At 46.2% G+C, this 26574-nt stretch overlaps 3 protein-coding genes across 7 annotated transcripts; 2 read left to right on the top strand and 1 right to left on the bottom strand.

The window, feature by feature from the left end:
• The first annotated feature begins 1117 nt into the window (after nucleotides 1-1117).
• BNIP2 (BCL2 interacting protein 2) lies at nucleotides 1118-10404 on the top strand. 5 transcript variants are annotated; one of them, XM_070953542.1, is made up of 12 exons: nucleotides 1160-1198; nucleotides 2186-2226; nucleotides 2393-2518; nucleotides 3159-3223; nucleotides 4239-4406; nucleotides 5435-5611; nucleotides 5725-5827; nucleotides 6227-6358; nucleotides 6537-6623; nucleotides 6718-6816; nucleotides 7476-7511; nucleotides 8989-10404. In XM_070953542.1, exons 3-12 carry the CDS (start codon nucleotides 2469-2471, stop codon nucleotides 9035-9037), a joined length of 966 nt encoding a protein of 321 aa, XP_070809643.1. In that variant the 5' UTR covers nucleotides 1160-1198; nucleotides 2186-2226; nucleotides 2393-2468; the 3' UTR covers nucleotides 9038-10404. The 5 variants fall into 5 exon arrangements, with proteins under 5 accessions (XP_070809640.1, XP_070809641.1, XP_070809644.1 ...); XM_070953539.1 differs by lacking the exon at nucleotides 2186-2226 and having other exon boundaries at nucleotides 1118-1198; XM_070953543.1 differs by lacking the exon at nucleotides 2186-2226 and having other exon boundaries at nucleotides 1143-1198; nucleotides 2378-2518.
• A 1291-nt stretch (nucleotides 10405-11695) lies between these two features.
• GTF2A2 (general transcription factor IIA subunit 2) lies at nucleotides 11696-16755 on the top strand. The gene is made up of 5 exons (XM_070953715.1): nucleotides 11696-11806; nucleotides 13668-13801; nucleotides 14468-14572; nucleotides 15122-15248; nucleotides 16429-16755. Exons 2-5 carry the CDS (start codon nucleotides 13730-13732, stop codon nucleotides 16452-16454), a joined length of 330 nt encoding a protein of 109 aa, XP_070809816.1. The 5' UTR covers nucleotides 11696-11806; nucleotides 13668-13729; the 3' UTR covers nucleotides 16455-16755.
• Nucleotides 16756-23250: 6495 nt separating this feature from the next.
• GCNT3 (glucosaminyl (N-acetyl) transferase 3, mucin type) lies at nucleotides 23251-24648 on the bottom strand. Its single transcript, XM_070953649.1, has one exon. The coding sequence runs from the start codon at nucleotides 24646-24648 to the stop codon at nucleotides 23251-23253; it is 1398 nt and encodes a 465-aa protein (XP_070809750.1).
• Nucleotides 24649-26574: the final 1926 nt, after the last annotated feature.

The following is a 26574-nucleotide window of genomic DNA, read 5'->3' as shown; positions in this document are numbered from 1 at the left end:
CACACCAATAGAGGGCAGCAAAGAAAACCACTTGTTGCCCCTAGTGGTTCATCTAGAGTACTGCAGGCCAGAAAGAGTAGTTTCAGCCCCTCCCCTCCCCACTTCTATCCAGGTTTATTCTCTGCATCGCCTCTAAATCCTTCCCTGCTTTTCATTCTTTCATGTTTAGGGATCTGCCTGCCATCCTGTGGACAAAGAAAAATGCTGCAAAACAGCAACTTTTTCCCAAGGGGGAAAAAAAAGCAACACAGAACTAACCCCATTGCAAAGAAGTCATTGTTCTACATAAAGAATTGTTGTAAATAAATCTTGCTTTTCAAATCCGAGCCTTCGTTACTTTCAGGCTGAATGTAGCCTAACCTCAACAGTTCTAAGTAGTAAATCATAAGAAGCAAAGTCTTCCAGGGAGAGGAATAATGGAACCTCCAACTGTAGGGGCAGTATACCTGATGTTCTGTTTGTGGGTGACTGGAGGGAGATCTCTGGGCGCTTTTTATGTTCCGTAGGGGTGGCCTTAAAAAGACTTGATTGACCGACAAATATAGATTATGCAAGTTTGATATTGAAGCGTGCTGTGTGAATCAGCCCAGGGTTTCCCAAGCAGTCTGACTGCATGTGTGCAGACAGCCACTTATTCTGTAATAATAATAATAATAATAATAATAATAATAATAATAATAATAATAATAATAATAATAATAATAATAATAATCATCATCATCATCATCATCATCATCTGCAAAGATTGCATCGTCATGCAATCTTTGAAATTAACACCCTTCCTCCTTGCCCATTTGCAACCTGGCGCCCGCCGCTGCAGAAAATCATGCCCTAATAGAACTATTTGCATAAACCACGCCCACCACCTTGTAGACCACTCCCATTGCCCGACTCGGGAGACGAAGGCAGCGCGGCGACAAAACCAGAAGGAAATCTTCGCTTTAGACGCATGCGCAATTTACCCGCAGGCCTTAACCGGAGTCGAGCTCAGCGCATGCGCTCTTGGCCCCTCCCTACCGCGCCCTTCCAGCCGCCTCACAGAGCGCAGGCGCAAAATAGCGGCCCGCTCCGTTTCCTGAGGAAAGGAGGGGGGCTGCGTCCTGCTTCCTGTTTGCTCACGTGTCCTTCCGGGGCAGGGTCGCCACCTTCGGGAGGGGTCGTTCCGGCCGGCTGTGAACGACAGAGGCACCGCGTTGAGGTGAGTCCTTCAGGGCCGGCGAGGGATTATTATGGGATGCGGGGGTCTCGGAGAAGAGAAATGGGGCGGGGTCCTCCGCCTCTCCCCTGCTTCCCCCTCAGATCCTTCCCCAGCTAGATTTCTACCTGCAGGGAGCCTGTGCTGTTTTCTTTCTTGGTGGGTGGGGCCCTGATTCTGAGGGGGAAAACCCCCCATATTTGCTCTTTTGGCTGCTCGTAATTCGGCCTCAGGTCATCGTCAAAGCCCCCTGGTCGATATCATAGGAGGGCGGGGCCAGCCCTTTCAGGGGAGGGGCTAGGAAGCTCCCCTCCCACCTGATTGGTTCATTCGGGTCCCACTGAATGTGATTGGGCAGGGGCTCCTTGGAGTGACAGCATGGGAGGGGTTCCAACTTTGCTATGCTGGGGAATTCTGGGAGTTGAAGTTCCAGAAGTCTTAAAAGTGACTCAGATTAGAGACCACTGTTCTATATAGCTTTACAGGTAATCCTCCACTTACGAAAGTTCGTTTAGTGACATCCTAAGTTGCAACGGCACTGAAAAAAGCGATTTAGGACTGTTTTTCACGCTTATGGTCATTGTAGCCTCCCCATGGCCACGTGATCAAAATTTGGTGATTGACTCCAACAATAACTGGATGGAGTTCGGCTATTTTGAAATCTGCAGCTTGGTTTCCTGCTTCACCCTTCTAATGGGAAGTGGAATTACTCAAATGTTGTTTCCTCCGGGGCTTGAGTAGGCAGAAAACTCACTTTCAAGGGACTATGATTAATATCCTTTTAAAGCTTGCCCTGTAGCCATTGCTGGATACACCCAAAACTGTGGTTGCCTCTCCTACCAGTGTTCTTCCAAAGCAGAGGTCTTCAAAGTTAGCAACTTTAAGACTTGTGGACTTCAACTCCCAGAATATGTATATTGGTAATGTGTAGCAGCTCTTTGCCTTTATACATACATCCACTGGCTGATGAGCACAGTCTTTTCCAAACAGATCTGTAAAGGCACACTGAGAAAATGCATCAATTGCAGCAGGTCGGTTGTGGAATATTTCAGCAGAAATGGAAAAATTGCTGCTGCTTTGGCATAAATGCACTGCCCCAGTTTCTTCTGTGGATTAATTCAGATGCTAAATTAGAGCTTCCTAGGAAGCCACTCCTGGCCTGACTAAGCACGTCTTCAACAGAAACATATTTTGCAGTTCCTCACATCTCCCCCAACAATACGGAACTCTGGATCAAGACAGAGCTGCGTTAGCCCTTGAGGCAAAGCTGAGGATGGAAGGAGTGGAAGTTAAGGAGGAGTGGCAGGACGAAGACTTTCCCAGGTAAGGCACAGCCAACTTGTTTTGGTTCACTTTTGTTGGAAAACGAAGTCAGTGATTGTATAATTTGCAGTGTGGCCTCAGGGCAAGGTTTTCAGAAGATGCATTTGTCAGGGTGGACTCATACTGCATTCAAGGAGCTTGACTGGATTGCAAGTGCACAATGTGAGCCTAAGCTAATCTTTGTGGTCCGGGGAAGTTTGGAGATCTGTTCACAATGTACAAAAAATTTCCTTGCCTATGAAACTCAAGCAGTTTGTTACTCAAGGCGCCGTTGATGATGAAAATTAATGCAAGTTATTGCAATGAGTTATTTATATGCTAGTGATAATATCAGTCCTGATTAGCAAAGGTATCTTTTACAACCCATTGTGGGCAGCTATTTATGCAGCAAGGGTTGAGAAGGTGTGCAGATATCACATGAACAGGTTGGACTTTTGTGCAGTCCTGAGGTGTTCATGTTAGTGCGTCATCTCCTGATACAACAGGACTCACAAGTGATCCGGACTCTGGAAGTAGTTGTGCCATCCACTTGGAACCAAATTGCTTGTGAGCTATTGTAACTCTTAAGTGTTACAGAAAGGAAATAGGAAAGGAAGCAACTCTGATCTTGACTACATTTAATGTCTGCCTTCGATTCCAGACCTTTGCCAGAAGATGACCAAATGGAGGCTATGTCTGGGCCAGCTGAAAGAGGAGACCAATCCGGTAAGTGCATTCATCTCGGTTGGAGAAAGCAATTTCATGCCCTCAAGATATTGTGAACTTGGCCTTGGGACTAAGGCAGCTGAGGTAGAAGTAGAGATGGCGAAGGCCTATGCTTCATCTCACAGCCTTGAAACTGATCCAGTAAGAATAAGAAACTCTGGTGGAACACTTGATATATTCTGATGTTTCACTTCAGATTTTGTTTTGTCTGATACTCCCCTGGCTAATTCCAGTATTCTAGAAGTGAGCAAAACATTTTGATGTTGCAATTCTCCAGCTTTCAAATACTGTTTTCTGTATAGCAGAGGTGTCTAACCTAGGCCACTTTAAGACTTGTGAACTTCAGCTGGCTGGAGAGTTCTAGGAGTTGATCCACTTCTAAAGTGGGCAAGGTTGGACACCCCTGCTCTCAAGGTTTTCCTACTTTGGAGAAGACTGAGGCAGCCTTCCCAGGAGTGGTCTAACCTTGAAACTGACTATCATAACGATGAAAATGGTTTGAAATCAGACTACCTTTGATAAGGTCAGAACATTTCAATAAAGAGGGACTGGAGTGTTGAAGATCAGTCGCATTAGGAATTCAAAACATTATGTTTGCTTCTGATGGATCATAATGGACACAGAATAGAGTGTTTTTTATAAAAGATAAGCACTCACTTCATTAGAATGACTAAAGTTACGTATATGATCTCTGCAGAAATGTCAAAATGGATTTCAAACAGAATAGAAACAGTCTTGTATTTAATTCTAGAACTGTTGAGTATATAATTAATTTCTTTGCTGAATGAAGTGCCTGTTTGGCCTCCCTTTTAAAAAGTAAAGAAAGATTGTAACATAATGCTTATGTTTGACGGGCCTTCAACTATTAGCCCTACTTCTCAACCCCAAGTAAAATAACTTCTAGCTGTCCCCCTTCTGTTAAATAGTCTCTTTTCTAGTTTTGAGGCTTCTTTTTCTAGCTTTGACATTTATCACGAAATCACTTGTTATCTTCCCCTACCTTTCAACCTATTAGAAATTAATGGCAACAAAGTTAAGAAGAAACTAATAGCTCCAAATATAAACTTGACTTTGGATCAGAGTGAAGAGTCCATTTTATCTGGCTTAGAGGCAAGTGGAGATATTGACTTGGATGATATAGACACCCCCTCGGAGAACAGCAATAATGAGTTTGAGTGGGAAGGTAAGGTTAAAAAAAAAAAAAAATAGCAGCGAAGTTTTATCCTTAGGTATGTTCCCTCTTGGGTGCTGCTGTTGCTGAGCCTGCTCCTTTGTATGGATGTTTCACATGTGTTGAAATGGGAGGTGCAGAGTCCACCACTCCACAAATGCTTGGCTTTTTTTTTTTTTTTTTTACTGTGGGTGAGAGGTGGGTTTGGTTGTGTGTCATTGCAATAAGGTTTCTATCTCTTCTCTTTTTAATGCCGCTGTCTGCGTTTCCCTGGGAGGATAGTTTCCCTTAACACAGCCTTCTGTCCTTGGAAACAAACTACTAACTTGCTGAAGTAGTTTTTCCCACCTCTGTGGTAAGGCTTCCACTACTGAAATCCCTGTTACAAAACCAGGAGGATGATTTAGTCCTCGCTAGCGCCCCTCCCCCCCTTCAATATCAGGCGTAGCTTTGATTGAAAAATTTGTCTATTTGCATGACTGCTGCAAATCAGGGCAGTGACAATGATTTTGTACCAAACTTAACAATCAGTGGGGAAATGATAGTTGAAGGGAAACCATCCAGCTGTCAACTTCTCAAAGAGTTTTCAGTATGCGTCTGCACCACCCTAAATACTCTGAATGTGTTTTTTAAAAAGGCCTTGCTTCTGGAATTTGGGTGTGTCGAACTTAAATGCTGATTACTCTTTGTGGATGTAGAGAACATTAATCAGAATGAAACTCACATTGATTTTAAAAATCTGCAAGAGATTCCATGTTTTTAAAGAAAAGGGTAACTTGATATTCCCAAGTATCTTGACTTTAAAATCATTCTGTTCAGTAACTGCTTAATTCCTCGATTCCTTGTTCATTTCCATAAGTGAATGTTGACCCTTCAAAACGTGAGCCTGTCACTCTGAAACTCTTAACTGACCAACCCATCCATGCGGCCTTGGGAGTTCTGGGAGCTGGAGTCCAAACATTTTAAAAGTTGCTGGAGTTGGGAAACCTTGGTCTGACAATCTAACGCTGCTTCCAATCCTCTGTTTCCATGGTGGCCAGATGATCTTCCAAAGCAGAAAAGCTCCGATGCTGCTCGGAAGGGCTCTCTGCTGGAATACACGGCATCGGAAGAGAAGGAGGAAGAACGGCGATGGCGGATGTACCAGATTGGTGACCAGGGTCACCGAGTGGACATGAAGGCCATTGAGCCCTACAAGAAAGTCATTAGTCACGGAGGTGAGTGCTGACTTATTATAATGCTTGGTTGGCCAAGTTGGCTCTCTGCAACCCCAGGAAGCCTCAAAGAAAAAGCATCATTGTGATTGCTATTTTTTTCCCTCTCTCCCTAGGCTATTACGGGGATGGGCTAAATGCAATTATTGTCTTCGCGGTTTGCTTCATGCCAGAAAGTAGTCAGCCAAACTACCGATACTTAATGGATAATCTGTTTAAGTAAGTGGAGGAACAAACAGGTAACCCTGCTTTGATTAGTTAGATTTCGATCCATCTTAACCTGGAAGAATGGTTGTCCGAGGAGCTGGGAGGGATGGCCCATCGTCCTTCTTACAGGAAATGCTAGGGATCAAGCCACAGTTCTTGGTGTGTGGAATACCACCGAGATAAATTTCTCCCATCTGAACAGTCTTTCTCATTTTCAAAGATGAGTTAGCAATCAAATTGTTTTGGGAGCTTCTCCTGACACACAGAGAGGTTGTAAAGTGTGGGCCAAACTCGCTTAACAACAGAAATGTTGGACTCCATTGTGGTCGTAAATTAAGGACTATCTGTATTTGTCTGGTCTTAGTGTGAATCAAGCTGCTACAACAGCTGTTCCTCTTTTCCTTCCCACAGATACGTTATTGGCTCCCTAGAATTATTAATAGCGGAGAGCTATATGATTGTTTATCTCAACGGGGCAACCACTCGGCGGAAAATGCCCAGCCTAGGTTGGCTCAGGAAGTGTTACCAGCAAATTGATAGGAGGTAAGATTAAATTGGGGGAAGAGGTGCAGCCAGTTGGAAGAGCAGTACAAATTCTTTGAAGGGTGGGAATTGGGGATGTCTCTCATATGGGATTGGGATCACGTAATTTTTCGGGAAGAGTGGTGTTGCCAGCCTGTTGCCTTCCATTGCTGACCTCTGTTGCTTTTATTGATCTTAGGTTAAGGAAAAACCTGAAGTCCTTAATAATAGTCCATCCTTCCTGGTTCATTAGAACACTTCTGGCAATCACAAAGCCATTTATTAGGTAACACACATCATATTTACCCTTTTTTGGTTAAGCTATGCATCCGCGTGGTTAGCGCTATAGCGGTGACTGTTTCCCCTCCTGTCTCTTTCAGCTCAAAATTCAGCCAAAAAATCAGATACGTCTTTACTTTGGCAGAGCTGGCAGAGCTCATTCCCATGGACAGCGTTACCATCCCCGAATGCATAAAACAGTAGGTCACCTTTCTTTTTTGTCCACGGCCCCCCAAAGACTGCCTGAACGTTTGGGTCCGAAGGGAATTGGGATAGAGTCATAGTGACCACCAGCTCCTCCCAAACGTGGCCTCTTCCGGGAGTTGGTTGTTAAAATCCAAATGAATTGCTGGCACTCTTGGGAGCTTTCTCAGAGAAGTCCCCTGCCCTGCCCAGATTACAGATTAACAGAGTTGGAAGGGACCTTGTAGGTCATCTAGTCCAACCCCCCGCCCAAACAGGAGACCCTACACCATTTCTGACAGAGGGCAGCCCAATCTCTTGAAAACCTCCAATGATGAAGCTCACACAACTTCTGAAGGCAACTTCTGTTCCATCGGTGGATGGATCTCACTGTTATTACGGAGGCTCTAAATCCATGCTTTCTACCTAAGTTTGTTCCAGCTGCTTGCCTGGGATCTTACCCTCCCTTCCCAGGGGACGGAGCATCAGAGATGCCCAACTGCTCTAAACTTTGGAGGGAGACACCCGATAGTCTGGGGGGAAAAACCCTTTTGCTTAATGTCATTTTTATACGTCGGTGCTGGGAAGTGCTTGGCTAAGTATATGCAGCTGGCTTGGGTTTGGCGAGTTTGAAAATCTGCACCGGCTGTACTAAAATTGAATTTTCCCTACTAAGGTATGAAGAAGAAAAATTTAAAAAGAAACTCCAAAGGTATCTGCACTTCTTGATCAGGAATGCGTGTCTTCTCGTCTTTTCTGCTCTGGGCTGGCTTTGGGAAGGGGGGAAGGTGGCTGGAATGCACGCAGCACTTGGGGATGGGAGTGAGTTCCCCCTTGCAAAGAGCTTGCACGCTTCTTGGACTCCTGCTGGGCTGCCCGGACATACCTCTGCTTGTTTCCAAGAACAACAAGTAATCCCCAAAGCTGAGTCTTGGCTGTCTAACTGCAGGTGGTCCTCGACTTACGACCACAATGGAGCCTCAGATTTTTCTTGCTAAGTGAGACTTTGGTTAAGCGAGCTTTGCCCCATGGTACGACCTTTCCTTGCCACCGTCGTTAAGTGAATGACTGCAGTTAAGTCAGTAACACATTTGTTAAGTGAATCCGGCCTCTCCATTGACTTTGCTTGTCAGAAGGTCCCAAAAAGGGATCATGTGACCCCGGGACACTGCTACTGTCATAAATACGAGTCAGTTGCCAAGTGTCTGAATTTTGATCACATGACCACGGGAAAGCTGCAACGGTTGTAAGTGTGAAAAAATGGCCCATAACTCACTTAGTTTTCAGTGCCGTTGTAACTTTGAACGGTCAGTAAGTGAAGAGTCGTAAGTGGAGGACTACCTATATTGACACTAACCTTCAGATCGAGAGCTGCAAATTGTTCTTGTTAGAATTGTGCAGCCACGTCTAAAAAAAACCCCACTTCCTTAATTTTAGGCCGAGGGAGATTGTGACTCAGTCAACCTCTGTTCATCTACCTTAAAAGCTGAGGGAATTACTTCTTTTTTTCCACATTGTGCTCTTTGCGGTTGCAACCCCTCCCTTCCCCTTCTCCCCCCACCCCATTTTTCAATGCATGCGGAATATTTCTGATGGGGCTTTTAACAAGAGCAGCCTGCTAATAAATAACATTTTGACAACACGATCTAATCTACTGCATTTATTGCTGTGGCTGATTAACAAATCCATTTGATCCAGAAAGTGCTATAATCGTCTATAATTGCTTCAAATCCCCCCCCCCCTTTTATTCTCCTTTGGAGGGACGGCTCAGAATATTAGCAAACTTGGCAAACCCCCCAAAAGCTGATCCCATCTTCATTCCCAAAAGGGCTGTGGTCAACTTCCCCTAAATTCCTTGGGACCTGATCAAATTGCTCCCAGGAGTAGGCTGCCATACTTGGGGAATTCCTATATTATAGGCAGAACAACATTAAAGCTTGAACTCTGCACGTGTGAGCCCGGCTGTTCGCATTTGACCTCCATAGAGGAAGAGTTGCCCAGTCAGTTTCATTTCCCTGTAACTTATCACCATTCAAAGTTCCCCTCAATTCTCTGTAGGAAACTTCCTGCTTTAAGTTGTAATAACTGTTTCACCGCAATTGCTAAATGATAAGTTTCTTTTCTTTTTTTTTCCCCTCCATGCAAACACTTGCAAAATACGGCATGTTTTTCTTTTCTCCAATGAGCAGAATTGATCAAGAACTTAATGGGAAACAGGAGCAGAAGTCTGAACAGTAAAAAGAACTATTTCTGAATTCAAGCCGAGAGTGAAGAACACGCTGGGGGATTTGAGGTCCTGAAGAACACGCTGGCCTTCTGCGTCCGGACTTGGCCTGTTGGATGATGCACTGCTGAGTGGGTTTGCATGTCCCAGGTGATGCCGACACTTCGTAGTTGCCTTTCTTATAACTTTCACACGGCAGTGTCACAAAGGCATCCTAGGAGGGGCACCCATTGTTATAACGCGATGCTTATTCAGTAAGTATTTATATGCTTCAACATTAAGGGGAGAGATAATATATATTTTTATGACTCTTCGATGCATATTTTATAATGTTCATCTGCAAAAAACCTCTTGAGACACATTAGCCCACCGATGACGGTTGTCGTTTATTTAGGAATAAAATGCATGAGAATTTCTTATATATGGTGAAATGCTTCTTGGCTAAAGAAGATGTAACTTTGGTTATCTGCTACGCCTAGCAAGAATCCTTTGCTGTTTCCACTGTGGGATGTGCCTAACCCTTGAGTTGGGTGTCCTCAGCACAAACTCGATTCGGTCCAAGCCCTTCTGGGTTGAAATTCTGAGGTTTCAACTCCCTCGCCTCTGAACAGAAAGATCCGGTAATTGAGAATACCATTACTACTGTTTGAATGTTGGGGCTGGTGGAGGCTCTGTAGCTCTGGATGCCCAGGGATGGGAATATTTCCCAAAAATATTTGGGAATTTGGGCGACATTCCAGAGCGGAATGGTGGTGGCCTCCTACCCAAGGAGATCTCAGTCCAGCTTCTGCTGATGTGCCTTGCTGGTTTGCCGCCCACCCCATAATGTGGAGCGGAGTTGCAGAACATGGTATCGGGATGTGGCACACGAGAGTAGAGAAAGTGTACCCAGAGTTAGGGCCAAGGACAGCTTAGCCTACGGAGTCCACCCTGGGTCTCTCGCCAGGGTGGGAGAACAATGTTACGCGGTTATTTCATACTTTGGAAAGCAAGGCTCTTGAAACGGCACTTTCCACCAGCACTAGCTTCACTTTATAAAAAAGGAGTCTGTGTGTGTGTGTGTGTATGTGTGTGTTTGTGTTGCATGTTTTACCTGTTTTTAATGGCTGCTTTAAGAGCAGCCTCCTCAGTTAAAGGGCGCGGATGTGTCGTATGCACTAATTCCTAGCGGGTTAATCATCAAAGCCGTAGTGGATAGTAGCAGAAACGTTAAAAGCGTTTTTTGGAAAGCTTGGGCATCACTCCCTTTTCATTTGTATTTAACATTTGTGCGTGTCGTTAGCAACACAGCCTTTTCTTGTTCCCAGTGTTTATGGGCGGAAAAATACCGCCCCTGTGTCAGTTCATAACCCAGTCAATAAAATGTTTTTAAATAAAAGAATGGCTTTAATTGGGTGTTTGTCACAAATGCTTAAACTTATTTATTTTAAGATGGGGAAAACCCTACTTCTCTTGCCTAACAAACCCCCAGTCTTCACAGCATTGGGAGTGAAAACGGTTGTTAAGTAGCACGACCATGAAGGGCAGGGAGGGAAAATGGGGCAGTTGCGTTAATTGGGCCAACGACAAGAATAATTGCTGGGTCAGACATTGCTTGTTTGTCTCATAAGAACCCAGACGTGATTTTAAAATGCTGTGGATTTTCTTTGGTGTTCCTGCAAAGCAGTGTTTCTCAACCTTGGAAGCTTGAAGATGGGTGGACTTCAACTCCCAGAATCCCCCAGCCAGTGGTGCTGGCTGGCGGATTCTGGGAGTTGAAGTCCACCCATCTTCAAGCTTCCAAGGTTGAGAAACACTGCTGTAAAGGGTCTGAAGCTGTGGCCCACCTGTTCAAATGCCAGACAGCAAAAAAAAAAAGAGAAATATTAGGCACAGAAAAACATTTTCTTCTCTTCTTCGCCACTTTTTTTTTGATTATTAGAACGGGGGTTATTCTTGCTTCCTTGGTGGAGGTTTGGCAAAATCTGCAGGCGGCATTTGTGTCTGCCTTCAGTTTAGAAGTGTATTTTAAATTCAGCCAAATTATTTAATTCGTTTTTAATTCACTTTAAATTTTTTGTATTTATGTGTTTTATCTCGTGGCTGTTCACCAGCCTGAGACCTTCGGGAGAAGGGCGGTATAGAAATTTAATAAAATTAAATAAATAAATAAAAATAAAGTGGGTGGGGAGACCTGGCTGGGCTGCTGGTCCTCATCTGGGCCCCTAACTTGGTGCCAGGAGGAGGGCAATGAGCAGCGTTTGCTCCAGTTCTGCTTACAGCCGAGGATCTCCTGGTGGCCTCCCATCCAAGGGCCACCCAAGGAACCCTGCCAGTGGGGCGCCCGAGCTCCTCCGCGCGAGCGCAGAGGGCCTTTCCCTTGCATTCCTAACGGATAAAAGACCCTCCGGCGCCGAAGAACGTTTCCCGAAGGGCGATTCGAAGCCGCCCCAAGTAGAACGCGGAAGAACCACCCAGCGAACCCCCCGCCGGCTGCCTTTTCCACGCATGCGCCGACCTTTCCGGGCGCCGTCACGTTCGCTTCGCTGCCGAACGCTCCACGCCCGCTCTCCTTCCCCCCCACCCCTTCCTCAGGAGCGCATGCGCACGCGCGATCGCGGCTTTCGGCGAACGCGGACAGGCTCTATGGTCACGCCCGCGGCGTACATCGACTTCCGCTTCCGGGTCCCGCTCGGTGCTGTCGGGAAGAGGCGGGGATCGGAGCCGGCGGCCCATTTCTCCGCGTCGGAGGTCTGGAGGAGGCCGGCGGGCCCCGTGAGGGCGAAGGAGCCCTCCTCGCCGAGGTAGCCGCTCCCTCCCTCCCTCCCGCCCTGCCCTGCCTGGGACTCCGCGTCCCATCATCCGCAGCCGGCCGGGCCTGGCTGTGCGCCCCCTGCCCCACCAGCCTCCCCCCCCCCGGTCAGCAAAGGCCCCGCGGCTCGGCTCTCCCGGGGCAGACAGGCGCCTGGGGGGGGGGGCGAAGGCGGGCGCGGGTCTCCTGCAAAGCCCGGGCAGGGCGCCCCCTTCTGGCCAAGCAGGCAGGAGGAGCGCGTGCGCAGGAGAGGCGGTGGGGGGTGGGGGTCCCTTCCTCACCCCTCCACCCCCGCAAGAGGAGCTTTGGGGCTGGTTGGGGACCCCCGTAGCCCAGGAAGGGCCCGTTGCCGCCTCCTCCTCCTCATTGGACACGTGTTGCGCTTTGGCAATAAAGGTTGGGTTGGGTTGAGTCGGGTTGGGTTGGGTTGGGTTGAGTTGTTGAGTTGAGAATTGAATTGACACCTCCAGTTGAGTTGAGTTGAGTTGAGTTGAGAATTGAATTGACACCTCCACCTGAGTTGAGTTGAGTTGTTGAGTTGAGAATTGAATTGACACCTCCACTTGAGTTGAGTTGAGTTGAGTTGAGTTGTTGAGTTGAGAATTGAATTGACACCTCCACCTGGGTTGGGTTGGGTTGAATTGAGTTGGGAATTGAATTGACACCTCCACCTGTGTGGGCATTGGGGGTGGGTGGGTGGGAGGTCAGTGGTGGAGCGAAGCCTCTTTGCAGCAGGAGTTTGGGGGGGAATCCCTGCCCTGCGAAGACTCCTTTTCCAACCAGAGATGCACTCATGCATCATTACTCAACTATGCAGGCAGTCCTCCATTTAACAGCAGTTCATTTAGTGGCGGTTTGAAGTGACAGCAGTCCTGGAGAAAGTGACTTATGACCACTTCTCAACTTACGACCCTTGCGGTATCTCTGTGTTTCACGTGGTCAGAATTCAGACGTTTGGCAATTGACTCCTATTTATGACGGTTGCAGCGTCCTGGGATCATGGGATTCTCCCTTTTTGTCGACCAGCAAAGTCAAGGGGGGGGGAAGCCAGATTGGCTTAAAACTTCATTTTAATGTACGCCGATGAGTGGACATTCAAAGTGGCAATCATAGTTATTATTCTAACCACTGAACAACTCCGGTGGTTCACCCAACAGTGAAGAGAGGGGCTCCTCCGGGTGCCGTCGGCCAAACAATGTCGACTGGCGGCCCCCAGGGGGAGAGCCTTCTCTGTGGGGGCACCTACTATCTGGAACGAGCTCCCCCCCAAGATACGGAGGATTCCGGATCTGCGTACCTTCCGCCGCACGCTTAAGACATTCCTATTCCAGCAAGCCGGCCTGACCTAAACTTTTCCTCTTTTAAATGGGAATTTTAAATTTGGTTTTAAATTATTGGGGTTTTAAAATGGTTCAGCCAAATTTATTTAATTTGTTTTATCTCTATTTTAAATTTTGTATTTATATGTTTTATTTTATGGCTGTTCACCGCCCTGAGTCCTTCGGGAGTAGGGCGGTATACAAATTTAATAAAATGAAATGAAATGAAATGAACAGTCATGGCAAGAAAGGGAGTAAAATGGGGCAAAACCTCTTTACAAATGTCTCGCTTAGCAACAGAAATTTTAGGCTCAGTTGTGATTATAAGCCGAGGACTACCTGTAATTGAAAGAGCAGGGTGTAGGCGGGATTTTATTGGCAAGCAAGCTAAGTGGTGTTTTTATTATAGTGTATGTTTTGTGAGAAAAAGGGAACTGGTCTTGAACTGGCTGGAAGCTCTCTTTTATCTCAGTCTGTGTGTCACGTGCATTCTCCCTCCCTCCCCCAGTATAACTCTTATTCTGAATTTTCCAGGTCTTTAGTGAAAGTTGAGTGGTTTCAGATCTGTGGATGATCAGCCTCTGTCTCCTTCAGCCATGGCTTATCAACTGTACAGGAACACCACCTTGGGAAACAGCCTTCAAGAAAGCCTGGATGAGCTCATTCAGGTAAGATATAAGCTCTTTTTTATTCCCATCCGTCTGAATAAATGGCTTAAGTAGAATAAACACAATTTAAGTAGATGCACATTAGTTTTGCAGTCAGAGATCAAAGCAATACATCCTGCTTAGGTCAGGGGTTCCCAAACTTGGCAGCTTTAAGACTTGTGGACTTCAAGTTGAAGTCCACAAGTCTTAAAGCTGCCAAGTTTGAAGACTTCTGGCTTAGGTGAAAACAATGTTAAAAGGGCTTGCTTTTCCTCCGTATCATAATTGGAGACAGAAGCAGAGAGTAAGGATGTCCATGATAATAGGAGAGGTTTTTACAAAAGAAGGCAATAATCTTAACTGCCCAGTTTCTCAAACGCAAGACAAGGGTTTCCATTTTCCAATGGAAAATGTTTGCTAGTCTCCTGAAGTTGTAAATGGGCAGAATCTCATTTATACTGATTTAAGCATCTTTAGAGTTCTGCATTTGTATGGTGGTTAAAGGGAATTGGAAAAACTAGTCAAGTCATGCAGGTTGAAATTGTATCTAATCTGTGCTCTAAAAGTTTTGGCTGTTTGGACAAACTTGGTACGCCAATCCATGTGTGAATATCCAAACGAAGTTCTGATTTTGGGCAGGTGAATGTTTCTCTTTGGAGTTTAAAGTTTTCTTCTTCCATCTTTCAGTCTCAGCAGATTACGCCTCAGCTCGCTCTCCAAGTCCTTCTCCAGTTTGACAAAGCTATCAATGCTGCATTAGCCCAGCGGGTCAGAAACCGAGTCAATTTCAGGGTAAGAAACGCTAATGAGAAATCAGCTGGCATTGACTAAGTTTGCATACAGACATCAGATTGCAGCTCTCTTCTAAGAAGCACCTGAAATGGTAGCAGAATATAGGGTTTTTCTTCCTCCATAGTTTAAATCTGTTTCTTCTAGTTTCCCTTTCAAACGTAAGGCTCAAAAGGAATACAGGTAGTCCTCGATTTATGACCGCAGTTGAGCCCAATATTTCTCCTGCTCACGGTTGTTCCTTTGATGGCCACAAGGGGGCGATAGAACTATTTCCAGAATGGCTGCTTGCCTTTTTATCAGGAAGAGAGAAGGGAGCTCCAGGCATCCAAGGCAGAAACTCAGCCGCCCAATTCAACAAGTGTGTTTTTTCTGCTTTTCCTTTTTCCTAAGCATCTGTGGACATTCTCAGTCATCCAGGTCTTCTTCCTCAAAAGAAAAAGAAAAAAAGGGGGCGGGGGGGGGGAAACCCAGACCAAACCGCCTTTTGAAAAAGACCTTTTTAAGACCCTTTTCCTAAGCCCCCTTTCCCCCCCCTTCTTTCTCCCAAAGGGCTCTCTGAACACCTACAGGTTTTGCGACAACGTTTGGACCTTCGTACTGAATGACGTGGAGTTCAGAGAGGTCACCGAGGTGGTGAAAGTGGATAAAGTCAAAATCGTGGCCTGCGATGGGAAAAGTAAGTTTGTGGGGGTTACTACGTCTGTGTTTCTCAGCCTTGGCCCTCTTTAAGCTGGGGGGGACTGCAACTCCCAGAATCGGCCCACCCAGTTTAAAGTGGTTAAAGGTTGCAAAACTCCGCTCTAGGGATACCAAAACCAGGCAGATCCATGATTGCCTGCCAAAATCAACAAAAGGGCAGGTTCCCTGGTACGAAGAAGCTCTCTATTGCCTGTTAATACAGAGCCTCATTGTGTAAACTCACCGGCTCACTTCCCTCACCTGACAGCAGTTGTTGAACGGGATGTTCAGCACGTCAGGTGAATCCTGTGGCCATTCCAGCTGCACAGACCTCTTGATCTGTGTATTTGCAGAAGTGCTTCCTCCTTCCTTCTGACAGTAACACACACCGTGGCCAGCTTCTTCTTACCTGACTTGCTTCTCCTGAGCTGTGACGTCAAACCCTCCGTTTCATGCTGCAGTTTCCATTTTTGCAATGCTGGTGGAAGGCTGGGTCTGTTGAGGGCAGGGCCCCAGATTAGGAATTTCCACGTAACGCCTTGTATCTTTGGATCAATGTTGACTCAGCCTGCCTTCCATGGTCGGTAAAATGAGGACCCAGATTGTTGTGGGCAATAGGCTGACTCTGTAAACCGCTTAGAGAGAGATGTAAAAACAGTATGAAGTGGTATATAAGTCTGTGCTATTCCTTCCTTCCTTCCTTCCTTCCTTCCTTCCTTCCTTCCTTCCTTCCTTCCTTCCTTCCCTCCCTCCCTCCCTCCCTCCCTCCCTCCCTCCCTCCCTCCCTCCCTCCCTCCCCCTCTCTCTCTGCCCTTCACAGGGCTGTTGTGGGGAAAACAGGAGGAGGAAGCTTTGTTGGATAGGTTCGCTGCCTTGAGTTATTTGTAAAAATAAGGGGAGATATAAACAAACACTGCCTGGACTTGTCCCTGCAGTTTCCTTGGCAAGGTTTTTGGAAGCAGTTTGCCCCGACCTTCCTTCCTGGGCCTGAGTGATGGGCCCAGATTCACCCAGCTGGCTTTGGGGCTGACTGGAGCTTAGCCGTCCTGCAGTTTCTAGCCTGGTGCCTTAACCACAAGACCAGCGTGGCTTATTAGGAATAAAGAAGTCCTCCATTCCTTCTGTGCAGCTTTAGTTTTTGAGCCGTGTTTCTCACCCGGTGTTTCCCTTGCCTCCAGATACAGGTTCCAATGCGGCGGAGTGAAGGGGGATCGGGGCCTCTGTGCCCACGTGGACTGGATGGGCAGGGCTTCTTCCAGGGGAGCAGCCTGGGCCAAGAAAGACTCTGTCAGTTGTTTTAATAATGCAGGCTCACCTTTTCTGGAAGGCCTTGTGGAACTGTCTTAGCCAGGTCCCATAAGGCACCTCCGGGCGTTGGCTCGGTGACGAAGATAAGCAAGATTTTGCCTTTTTTTAAAAAAAACGATCAAAAATAAGGATGAAACATTCACAGCTACTTTTGGGTTCATCAAGGTCACCAATAAATATTTTATTTAAAACTTTTAGTGGTGTGATAAGTATTGAATCCTCTTCCTATGTACAATCAGCTCTTGTTGGATTTGCCTGTTTTGCCCCCCTTTAAAATCTCACTATTTTGCCAGTCTTGGAGCTTTGCAAATGTAGCCAATCTTTTTTGGTATGCTTTAAACCCGAATTTAAGAATGGCTTATTCTTGTCCTTAAAAAAATGCTCAAACATGGTTCTGTATATATATATTTAATTTTTGTTGTATTCACAAGATCATGTTTTATATCTAACCTGTGTAGCCACCTGTATTTTTTTTTTCTTTTAATTTGATTTATATGCCGCTCTTCTCCGGAGACTCAGGGCAGCTTACAATGCGTTAAGCAATAGCCTTCATACTTTTGTATATTTATACAAAGTCCATTTTATTCAGTGTTGGGATCATTACATACCCCATCTCCTTTTTAAAATTAACATTTAATTTAGGGAGAATCAACAACCCAAGTTTAGTCTTGAATCCCAAACTGGGAGTTCAGCAACCTGAATTCTGCCTTCATGGGCTCCTCCAAGCATGCTGAGTAGCGATGAAGGACTCGCCTTGTATATTTGCAACAGAAAGTAAGCCTTGCTCCCTGGAGCTGCACATTTTACTGCAGCCAATGAGAACATTGCTTGTTCTCAACTCCGATTTCTCAGATAAAATGTTCCCTGGCTGGTTTCTGTTTTATTGCGAAATAGTTAAGCCATCTATCTGTGCCATAAGGCAATTACTTGATTGTGGGCATAGCAACATACTTAATTTCCAAAGGCGAATATCCTTTGTGCCATTTTGATAAGGAGATCGGCTTCAAGGCTAGGCACATCCTTTTTCCTCGTTGGCTTTTAGGACTGCTTTTTCCCTGAAGTGTGTGGTTGTTGGGCAGCAGCTGAGGCCTTTACAAAAAGTTTCAAACGGGCACTTGTTTTCTGCATGCAACCCTTAGAACCCTTAGCAATGCTTCAGCGGACATAGCTGGAGATCTGATGGCTGCCAGATGTCACAGATTAATGATTTTTTAAAACGCTTTGGCCAAGTAGACATTTCTTGAAAAAAACCCCAGTGCTACAGTACTGTGACAGGCATGTGAAGGATGTGAAAAGAGGTTGCCCTGCTTCCGAAGGACTTTACAAATCCGTAACTCTAAACCACCTTTGCAGAAGCTCATGGCAGATAGAATAAATCAATCAAGATGGTTACCCTCTACTTGGTTGGGGTCTTCCAAGCTGTCTGCTAGAGGCATTTACATTCCCTCTTGCTAAAGCAGGGGTATCCCATTTCGGCTCCTTTAAGCTGCGTGGACTTCAACTCCCAGGATTCCCCAGCCAGCTTGGGGAATTCTGGGAGTTGAAGTCCATAAGCCTTAAAGTGACCAAGGATGGATACCCCTGCTCTAAAGCTTACATCATAATGACTCAAGGCACCAGTTGTGGACTCATCACACACACACGCATCCACCCACACCAGATAACAAAATGAGCCTCTTGTACAGATAGCCCCTGACTGGTTGCTTAACGACTGATCTGAAAAAGACTTATGACCTGGATTTGATTGATGGTTGTGCCCCCTCTGGTCACCTGATCCAAGCATTCAACAGTCATGACATACGTCCATAATGCACTGCTCCTTTGCAGTCCTATATTGAGGACTGTAAGTGCAAAGGGAGGTTTTAACTGAGCTAAGAGTTGGGGACATGTCAAAAGAAACAGGGAGATGGGTGAAGTTGTTGAGAAGGTAATCATGGACCGGTCAGCTTGATGTCAACCCTTGAACAAACATTTGTGCATCTAATTTATGAGCATATAGTAAAAAGAAACCAGAATTGGCAGGGCGTATCTAATCCCGAACTGTTTTACCAGCTTAATTCTGCTTCCTTGGGCTTGCTGGCTCTCTGTTTTCATGTCACTCTCCATGATTGGTGGCAAAATTCTACTCAAACAATTGTTCCTTTGATGACCCTCTTGAGTAATTTCCTCCAGGGAGAAACTGGGCTTGTTTGCTTTTTTTTGGAAAGGCGGGGGGAGAAGGACTTTCTACGTCACACAGTGTTATCTTGCAAAATAAATTTTGAGGTTTGAGATTAATAGTTACTTGAGCAGCTTATTTACCATGTGGTTATGCTTCCTTTCCTGCACATTTATTACCACACTACGCGCAAGAGAATTTTGCTTTTGCTACAATGAACAACTGGTTTGAGGTGGTGCTGATACATTTAGGCCCAAGCATTGTCCTTTACAATGTTTACCTGTAGGCAGGTGAGCCAATAAAGCCACATCCAAGTATGAAATTTATATCACTATTGACTCCAGTAGAAACGTGCAAAGTCCTGGAATTATAACGTTGGAAAAGACCAAAAGGATGATCTGGTTCAATCTTCTCCAACGTGTCCTCTGGTCATCCAGTGCTAACGAGACTAAGAGAATAGGAATTGGGTATGAGGAAGAACCTTCAAAGGTGGCAGAGATACAATTTTGGAGAAAGAGCAGAGTGAAGGCCACTCTGATTAGCTATACACAAGTCAACTAACGGTCAAAGCTAAATTGGCGATAGAGAAGGATTAACGGAATTCAAGGGGCGGCTGCTGGACTTGGGTGTCTTGCAGCTGCGCAACGACTCCAGACTAGTGACATGTTTAACCCTTCAGGCCGAGCTGAATGGCAGGGTTAAACATGTCATCAGTTTGGAGTCAATGTGCAGCCATAAGACAACAAGTCTATCCCCCTTTCCCTGAATTCAGTTGACCCTTGTCTATCGCCAGTTTAGTGTTGAACGTTAGTTGACCTGATTCTTCCATATAGTACCTGAACTTTACAAATTTGTTATTTGGTTGCTAAGTTGCCTCTGATTCTTCATGACCCCATGGAGCACAGCACGCCAGACCCCCCCGCCCCTCTCCTGGTCGTCGACTGTCTTGTGGAGTTTGACTAAACTCATGTTCACTGCGTTAATGACACTATCTAACCATCTCCTCCTCTGTCGTCTCCTCCTCTTGCCTTCCACCTTTCCCAACACCAAAGTCTTCTCCAAGGAGCCTTCTCTTCTCATTTGGTGGCCAAAGTATTTGAGCTTCAGCTTCGGTATCTGGAAGTTTACAAAAACTCCTGGTTACTGGCACCTGACTTTATGGCTTTTTTGGGGAGAGCCACTTCACCTGAACCTTCAAAGTCCCTCACTGAGACTGGCCATCTGGGGCCCATGGAGAATAGGAACTATTTCAAAGCGACAAAGGGAAACCGGAACAGGTGAGTTGGTGGTTTGACTCCGTGCCGGTTTTCAAACATTTGCAAGTTGTAAGGAAAGGGGCCTCAGCACACCAGCTTTGCCAAGTGTGTTGGGGTGGGGGATATTATTCCATTAATTCCTAGCTTCCAGTTGTGAAATCTAATTTTTTTTACTACTGGTTCTGTGGGCTTGGCATGGTGGGTGTGGCAGGGGAAAGATACTGCAAAATCTCCATTCCCACCCCACTCGTGGGCCAGCCAGAGGTGGCATTTGCCGGTTCTCCGAACTGCTCAAAATTTCCACTACTGGTTCTCCAGAACCTGTCAGAACCTGCTGGATTTCACCCCTGCTAGCTTCCCTCTTTGACTGCAAAAGCTAAAAATTTGGGGAAGATTTGGGGCTATCAAACCTACCCAGATCATGCATCCCTCAACCTAAACGCAGCCTCCCGTGAACCGCCAGGAAGTTGAGAAACCTCTGTGCAGGTGTGGTAGGTGAACAGCAGTCTTTCCCCCTCCCAAGTCCAGGTAGAAGACAACTCTTCTCAATAGGCCCCTTTGGCCGTCTCTGCCCTTCGGATGCTTGGCAAAAGGGACCCAGAACGAGTGTGCGGTAAGACAGGTGTGGCCAGTGAGGCTTCTTTTCAAGGTAAGTGCAAAAAAAGAATAAAGGGATAAAGATCCTTTCCGCCCACCATTGCAGTTTTGTAAGAAGGGCGTTCTTTGGACTTGGCGTTGCGCAGCAGCAGCTGTGGAAATGAAGGTGTTGCCACACCAGGGGCTGTTCAGGGAACCAGAGGAAGGATCGGCTGCTCTGCTGAGCCATTCTCTCGGAGAGAAGGCGAGGGGGGGCTGCTGGGCTCTGGGACGGGAGGAGGGGGAGAGGTCGCAGGTTGGCATTTACCCGTTTTTGACCCGCTCAAGCAGATGGAGAGAGCAGCATCAACTTCTCAACTGCTTTGCTTTAATGCCAATTTCTCATTCCAGTTCAAGGTGACAATCCCCGAAGAAAAGTCCCACAGCTGCTTTTGTCCAAAAGGCAACTGGACTTCCTTGGGTTTTTTTGTTTTTCTTTGAAAATGTTTCACTTCTCATCTGAGAAGCTTCTTCAGTTCTGAACTTAGGGACAACCATGACCTGGATAATTGAGAATCTCCATAGACATTCCCCCCCCCACTTCCCCCCTCCCCCCAAAGAAAAGAGCCTGCAAATTGCCCTGGATCATTATCATCTCCTGGATTTAGGATGAGAGTCAAAGTTCCCACAAAAACCAAAAATAGAAACTGTGCTTTAGTTTATTCTGATTTTTTTTTTTAACAGCGTGGCCTTTTTGAATGTAGACACACAAACATTGGCACATCCATAAATAAACCCCTGGAAACCCGGTGTGACATTAGACCCTGGAGTTACATACATGGAAATATGTAGGGCTTCATTGGCAATCCTAAAACGTATTTGAGCACCTTCCTTACATCATGGCACATTGTAGCATCTATAAACATCACTGAGAAATAGAGACAAAGAGCAGAATTCAACCAAAGGCTCTGTGTCATATTCCTCTTTAATCTGAGGTCCACCAGATGTATTGGACTACACTTCCCATCATCCCTACAAATGTTCTCTCCCCAACTAGCTCATACACCCATCCGATCTTCTTGGCTTGTGTTAGGACAATCTGAATGTGGAAGCTGGTTTAAAAGCTAGACTTAGCCCCGTGTTTCTGAACCGTGTCAACTTGAAGATGGGTGGACTTCAACTCCCAGAATTTCCCAGCCAGCATGTTTTAAGAGAGGTGGACTTCAATGCAGAATTCAGAATAAATAGAGTTGGAAGGGACCTTAGAGGTCTTCTAGTCCAACCGCCTGCTCAGGCACGAAACCCTGTACAATTTCAGACAAATGTTTGTCCAATCTCTTCTTAAAAGCCTTCAGTGATGGAGCACCCACAACTTCTGGAGGCAAGTAGTTCCACTGATCAATTGTTCTGTCAGGACGTTTCTCCTTAGTTCTCGGTTGCTTCTCTCCTTTGTTAGTTTCCATCTAACCAATTCTCAGAAGCATGCTTTAAAAAGAGTGGACTATGAGCCGAGGTGGTGCAATGGTTAGAGTACTGCAGCTACTTCAGCTGACTGCTAGTTCAGCAGATCAGCGGATCAAATCTCACCGGCTCAAGGTTGACTCAGCCTTCCATCCTTCCGAGGTGGGTAAAATGAGGACCCAGATTGTTGGGGGCAATATGCTATTTAGTATACTGTCTTTGGTGTAAGCCGCCCAGAGTCCTCGGAGAGTGGGCGGCATAGAAATATGACTAATAAAATAAAAATAAAAATAAAACTTCAATGCCCAGGATTCCCCAGATAGCTAAAGGAACATCATCTAATCAGTGGGGAATAAAAACCTAAGAAAACCTTAGCACTTGCTGAAAGGAGGGCTTTTTGGCCAAGGAGGGGGACGGGCAACCCTGGCAAGAACAGACTGGCATTATAAGCTGGCAGTATCTGTATGACCTGGGGCACGCAAGAAAGCATTCTGGCTTGTGCAGAGTCTTATCACCAAGAAGCAGACAGCTCATGAGCTTCCTAGAGAACTTAAAAAGGAAGATATTCTTTTGACACTGGATGCCACTTGGAAATGAAAATTGAGCGAAACGCAGAGCTGTGTTGAGAAATGAGATGCCAATTTGCTTACACAGTAAGCTGGATGCAAATCCGGTGCCCTGGAGGCTGTAAAGGGGTGGGGGGGGGGAGGAGGAGGAGGAGGAAGAGGGGTCTGGATGAATGCCTTCCCAAACAGTCCCTCTTACCCGTTCAGCGCAGCACAATTATCACAGCTGTGTATTTCCCACATACGGGAAACAGACCAATGGAAACGAATGATCAAATTCCACCGTCTCCTTTCCAACATCCCTTAAAAATATAGAAGGACAGAGTCCAAATACATTTGTTCATCAGACACACATTTTTTCCACAAGGAAATACAATGCAGGGCAGGAGAGTGACTCATAAATCTAACTCACACTGCCAGTTTTGCGGAAACTGAACAAGTCGGGTTGCGCAAGTCCCCTTCCACCCCCTTCCACCTCTGGAGGGAAAAACGATCTCCGTACCTTGTGGTTTGCAATGTCCCTGAATGTCAGATCTAGGCCCATAAAGGCCTTCGGAAGGCTGAAGGTCTCCTAGGGCGCGAAGTCCGGCCCATCGGATTGACCCACAGTTTGTCTCTCCTGCTGTCAGAGGGATCTCCTTGTCTCTCTCTCTTGATGGATGTGGTGGGCCGTGCTCAAAGGGGCTTTTGATAGATGGCCTTGTGGCGCAGATACTCTTCCAGACACTGGATGACGTAGTCATCCACGCTGGGGTCGAACTTGTTGGCGAATAGGTGGTGCTGTGAGAGTAGCCAGCGAAGGTCTCCAAATCCATAGACGCAGACTGCCCGCTTGTAGGCTCCGGTACACTGGGGGTAAGGGGCTCCCTTGCTGACGTCCCCTTCGCTGTAGGCCCACTTCACCACCCGGGCAATGGCATTCATGTCTGTGAGATCAAATTTGTCGCTAGAAGGAACCGAGCCTGGCACCTCTGGCATGCGATGCAAGGTAGCCCAGAGATGCTCATCAGGGCTATAGGTGTCTTTGGACCACTCGATCAAGCGTCTTGCGCTCGGGTCTGTGAAGAGATGCTGGACAAACTCCCTGGTGACCACAATGTAGGCGTTGCCAGTGAACATGGGGGAGTTTTGGGGAGGGGGGCTCTTTGTCACCTTGGTCTGAACGATGGCATTGGTCACTTCGTGGTGGTATTTCCAGCGGTTCCTTTTATAGGACGAAGGTTTCTCGGATTCCATGTTGTTTTTCCCGTTCAGCAGTTTTAGGGCTCTGACGATCTCTGTGTTCGTCTTGATAGGGAAATCGGTCCCACAGGTGTTCAGGAGGTACCTCCAACGCACCTTACTTTGAAGCAAGTCCTTCATGCAGTTCAGGTCGGCTTGGACCCTCGACCAAGAGGCATACACCACACTCTCCTGCTTAGAAGCCAGAAAAACATTGTCGAAGCAGGAGACAATGGCCCGAACGGCTTTTTGGAAAAGTTCAGGAGATTTTCTGTCCACATGGACACAGTATACGTTCTGAGGAGCAAAGATGGATCTCAGTAACCTTTCAAACATCTCGATATTCTCATGGATCACCATGGAATAAGCAATAGGGAAGTTTTCTTCCTCTTCGCTCAGGTAGAACCCAACGAATCTTCTCCTTTCTTTGAAATTCTGACAATCCTTGGTTAGGTTCAAGTAGAACATCTCATCTAAGGCTAACCGTTTGCTCTTCCATTGCAACCTACTCACCAGAGCGTCCTCCATAGCCTTAATGTCCCCCCTGCTGATCCCAGAGCAACTGATGTTCTCCATGGGGAAGAGCCTCACGGACTGGTAGAACTGGTCCTTGCAGAACTGACCTCGGGGGTCCGTAGTGTCCCTCTCCAGATAGCTGGGGTCACACTGCCAACGGCTGTACTTCAGCATGGCTGTGGCCAGCAACATGAGAGTCCCCAGTGCCAGGAGGTGCGGAAACTGACGCAGGAATCTTTTGTCCCCCAAATACATCTTGCGAGAGCAACTGATTCTCCAGCTTTTGAAATCCAACCCTCTGCTTCCAAACTCCTCTGGAAGATTCAACACTCTCATGCTGCAATCAGCATCTCCTGGAAACAGGTGGTTTACCTGAGCTCTGAAGGAAAGTCCTTTCTCATATCTGGATGGCAGGCTTGTTCGCAAGTGTAACCTGAGAGCTGTGATGAATTGCAGGTAGAGTTCAGACGGGGCGGGGCTGAGTGAGAGAGATCGCCTTCCCATTTGCCCAGGGTCTCCAATCTCTTCACTCCAGAGGTGTGGCCATCCATATCACAGCCATGAACCAACAGAAAGAAGCTGAGGAGATTTTACTTGGCTTGTTTGGTGACCTTTCAGAAGCAATCTGAGGTTCTAGCAGCTTCACAAAGGAGATGTAGATTGGATGTCTAGGTGTAGGTTACGTGAAGCTTTGTGCTTCAGAAGACAATCGCTGGATGTTCTCAGAGTAGAGGAATCAGGAAGTGGGCAATTTTTGGAAAGAAACTCAGCTCTGGGTTCAATTGCAAACGTGCTTACCTGGGAGTAAATCTCACTGGATTCAATAGATCAGGCAAGTAGAGAAGACCCTGATTAATGGATTAGCAAGTCAGGTGGCCTAGAGGTAACTCTGCAGTTCGACCTTCAGAGGGAGGTTTGAAAAGGGATGCCTCGTGCAGTTTTCTAAGTTTTTCCATGAAATATGCCATAGAAAACTTCGTAGCCCCACTATGTGCGATAGCCACTTCTTTTTTTAAAACTGCAGTATAACTTTATTATTTTTAGTAAAATACAAGCTAACGAAACCATGGGGATGCTGTAAAAGTCATAACTATGAAAAACGGTCATAAGTCACCTTTTTCAGTGCCATTGTAACTTTGAACCATCACTAAAAAACTGTTGTAAGTGGAGGACTTTGATTTCCCCCTCTGTCTTGGCTAAAAAGTCCATCAACCAATGGAACCAAAGTTGCCTTCAGAGGTTGTGGGAGCTTCATCACTGGAAGCTTTCAAGAAGAGACTGGACTGCCATCTGTCAGAAATGGTGTAGGGTCTCCTGCTTAAAGCGGTGGGTAGGGGGTTGGATTAGAAGACCTACAAGGTCCCCTTCAACTCTGTTAATCTGTTAGAGTCTTCCCATAGCTGCTTCTTCCCACTGGGGCCTGTAGATCACTGTGGCTGCAGCTAGGAAGAGTTTTCCTAGAGACTTTGAAGCTGCATAATCAGTTGGTTCATGGAAGATGGACCATCTCCCCAAGTTACCTCTTCCCCCCTCCTTCTTTTCTCCTCCCAGAATCAGACCAGATAGAGCAAACAATGCTAACGTGGCCTCCTGAGCTGGCAGGACCAGAAACAGTCTCTCCCCTGACAGCTAAATTGCACATGAAATGCTACTCAGACGATGCTTTAATAAGGCAGCCTGTTCTTTCCTATTAATAAATTACCAGCAATTGCTATCTGACTCAAATCAATGGTGTTTTTACAAGCACCACTTATTTTGAAGCAGTCTACTTCAGCCAAGACAAAAATCCACCTTCCTATTTAAGCTCATTCGAAGGGCGGCCTCCGAAAAACATACCTGAATGGATTTATGAGAATCTTCCTGAGCATAAAACCAACAATAAAGGACAATGAATGCAATAATGTTTCATAAATGGCCCAACTGATACATACCAGAGAATCTTGGCCAACCTGAACTAGCTCTGTCTTTTAACCCCTTCCATGTTCTACTGAGACATGATATTCATTGTTTCTCTTGCAGCCAGATTGTGTGTGTGTGTGTGTGTGTGTGTTAAAAAATTAAAACCAAATGCCAGTGAGTGGGTTCAGGTGAGGAATCACAGCTTGCAAAGATGGGAAATGTTGAGATAGCCTTCTTTGTGTTGACCCAAATCAAGTCCGATCCCAATCAAGAGGTCCTCACTAAATGAGCTTCTTGACAATCATAGAATCGTAGGATTGGATGGGACCTTCAAGGTCTTCTGGTCAGGCCTACCACTCCCTG

The sequence above is a fragment of the Pituophis catenifer genome, unplaced genomic scaffold, assembly GCF_029215685.1.
Source record: "Pituophis catenifer annectens isolate HBS135680 unplaced genomic scaffold, rPitCat1.0.hap2 SCAF_14, whole genome shotgun sequence".
NCBI classification, from domain to species: Eukaryota; Metazoa; Chordata; class Lepidosauria; order Squamata; family Colubridae; genus Pituophis; species Pituophis catenifer.
Note: the sequence above shows the minus strand (reverse complement) of the source record. Positions and strands in the feature narration are given on the sequence as shown.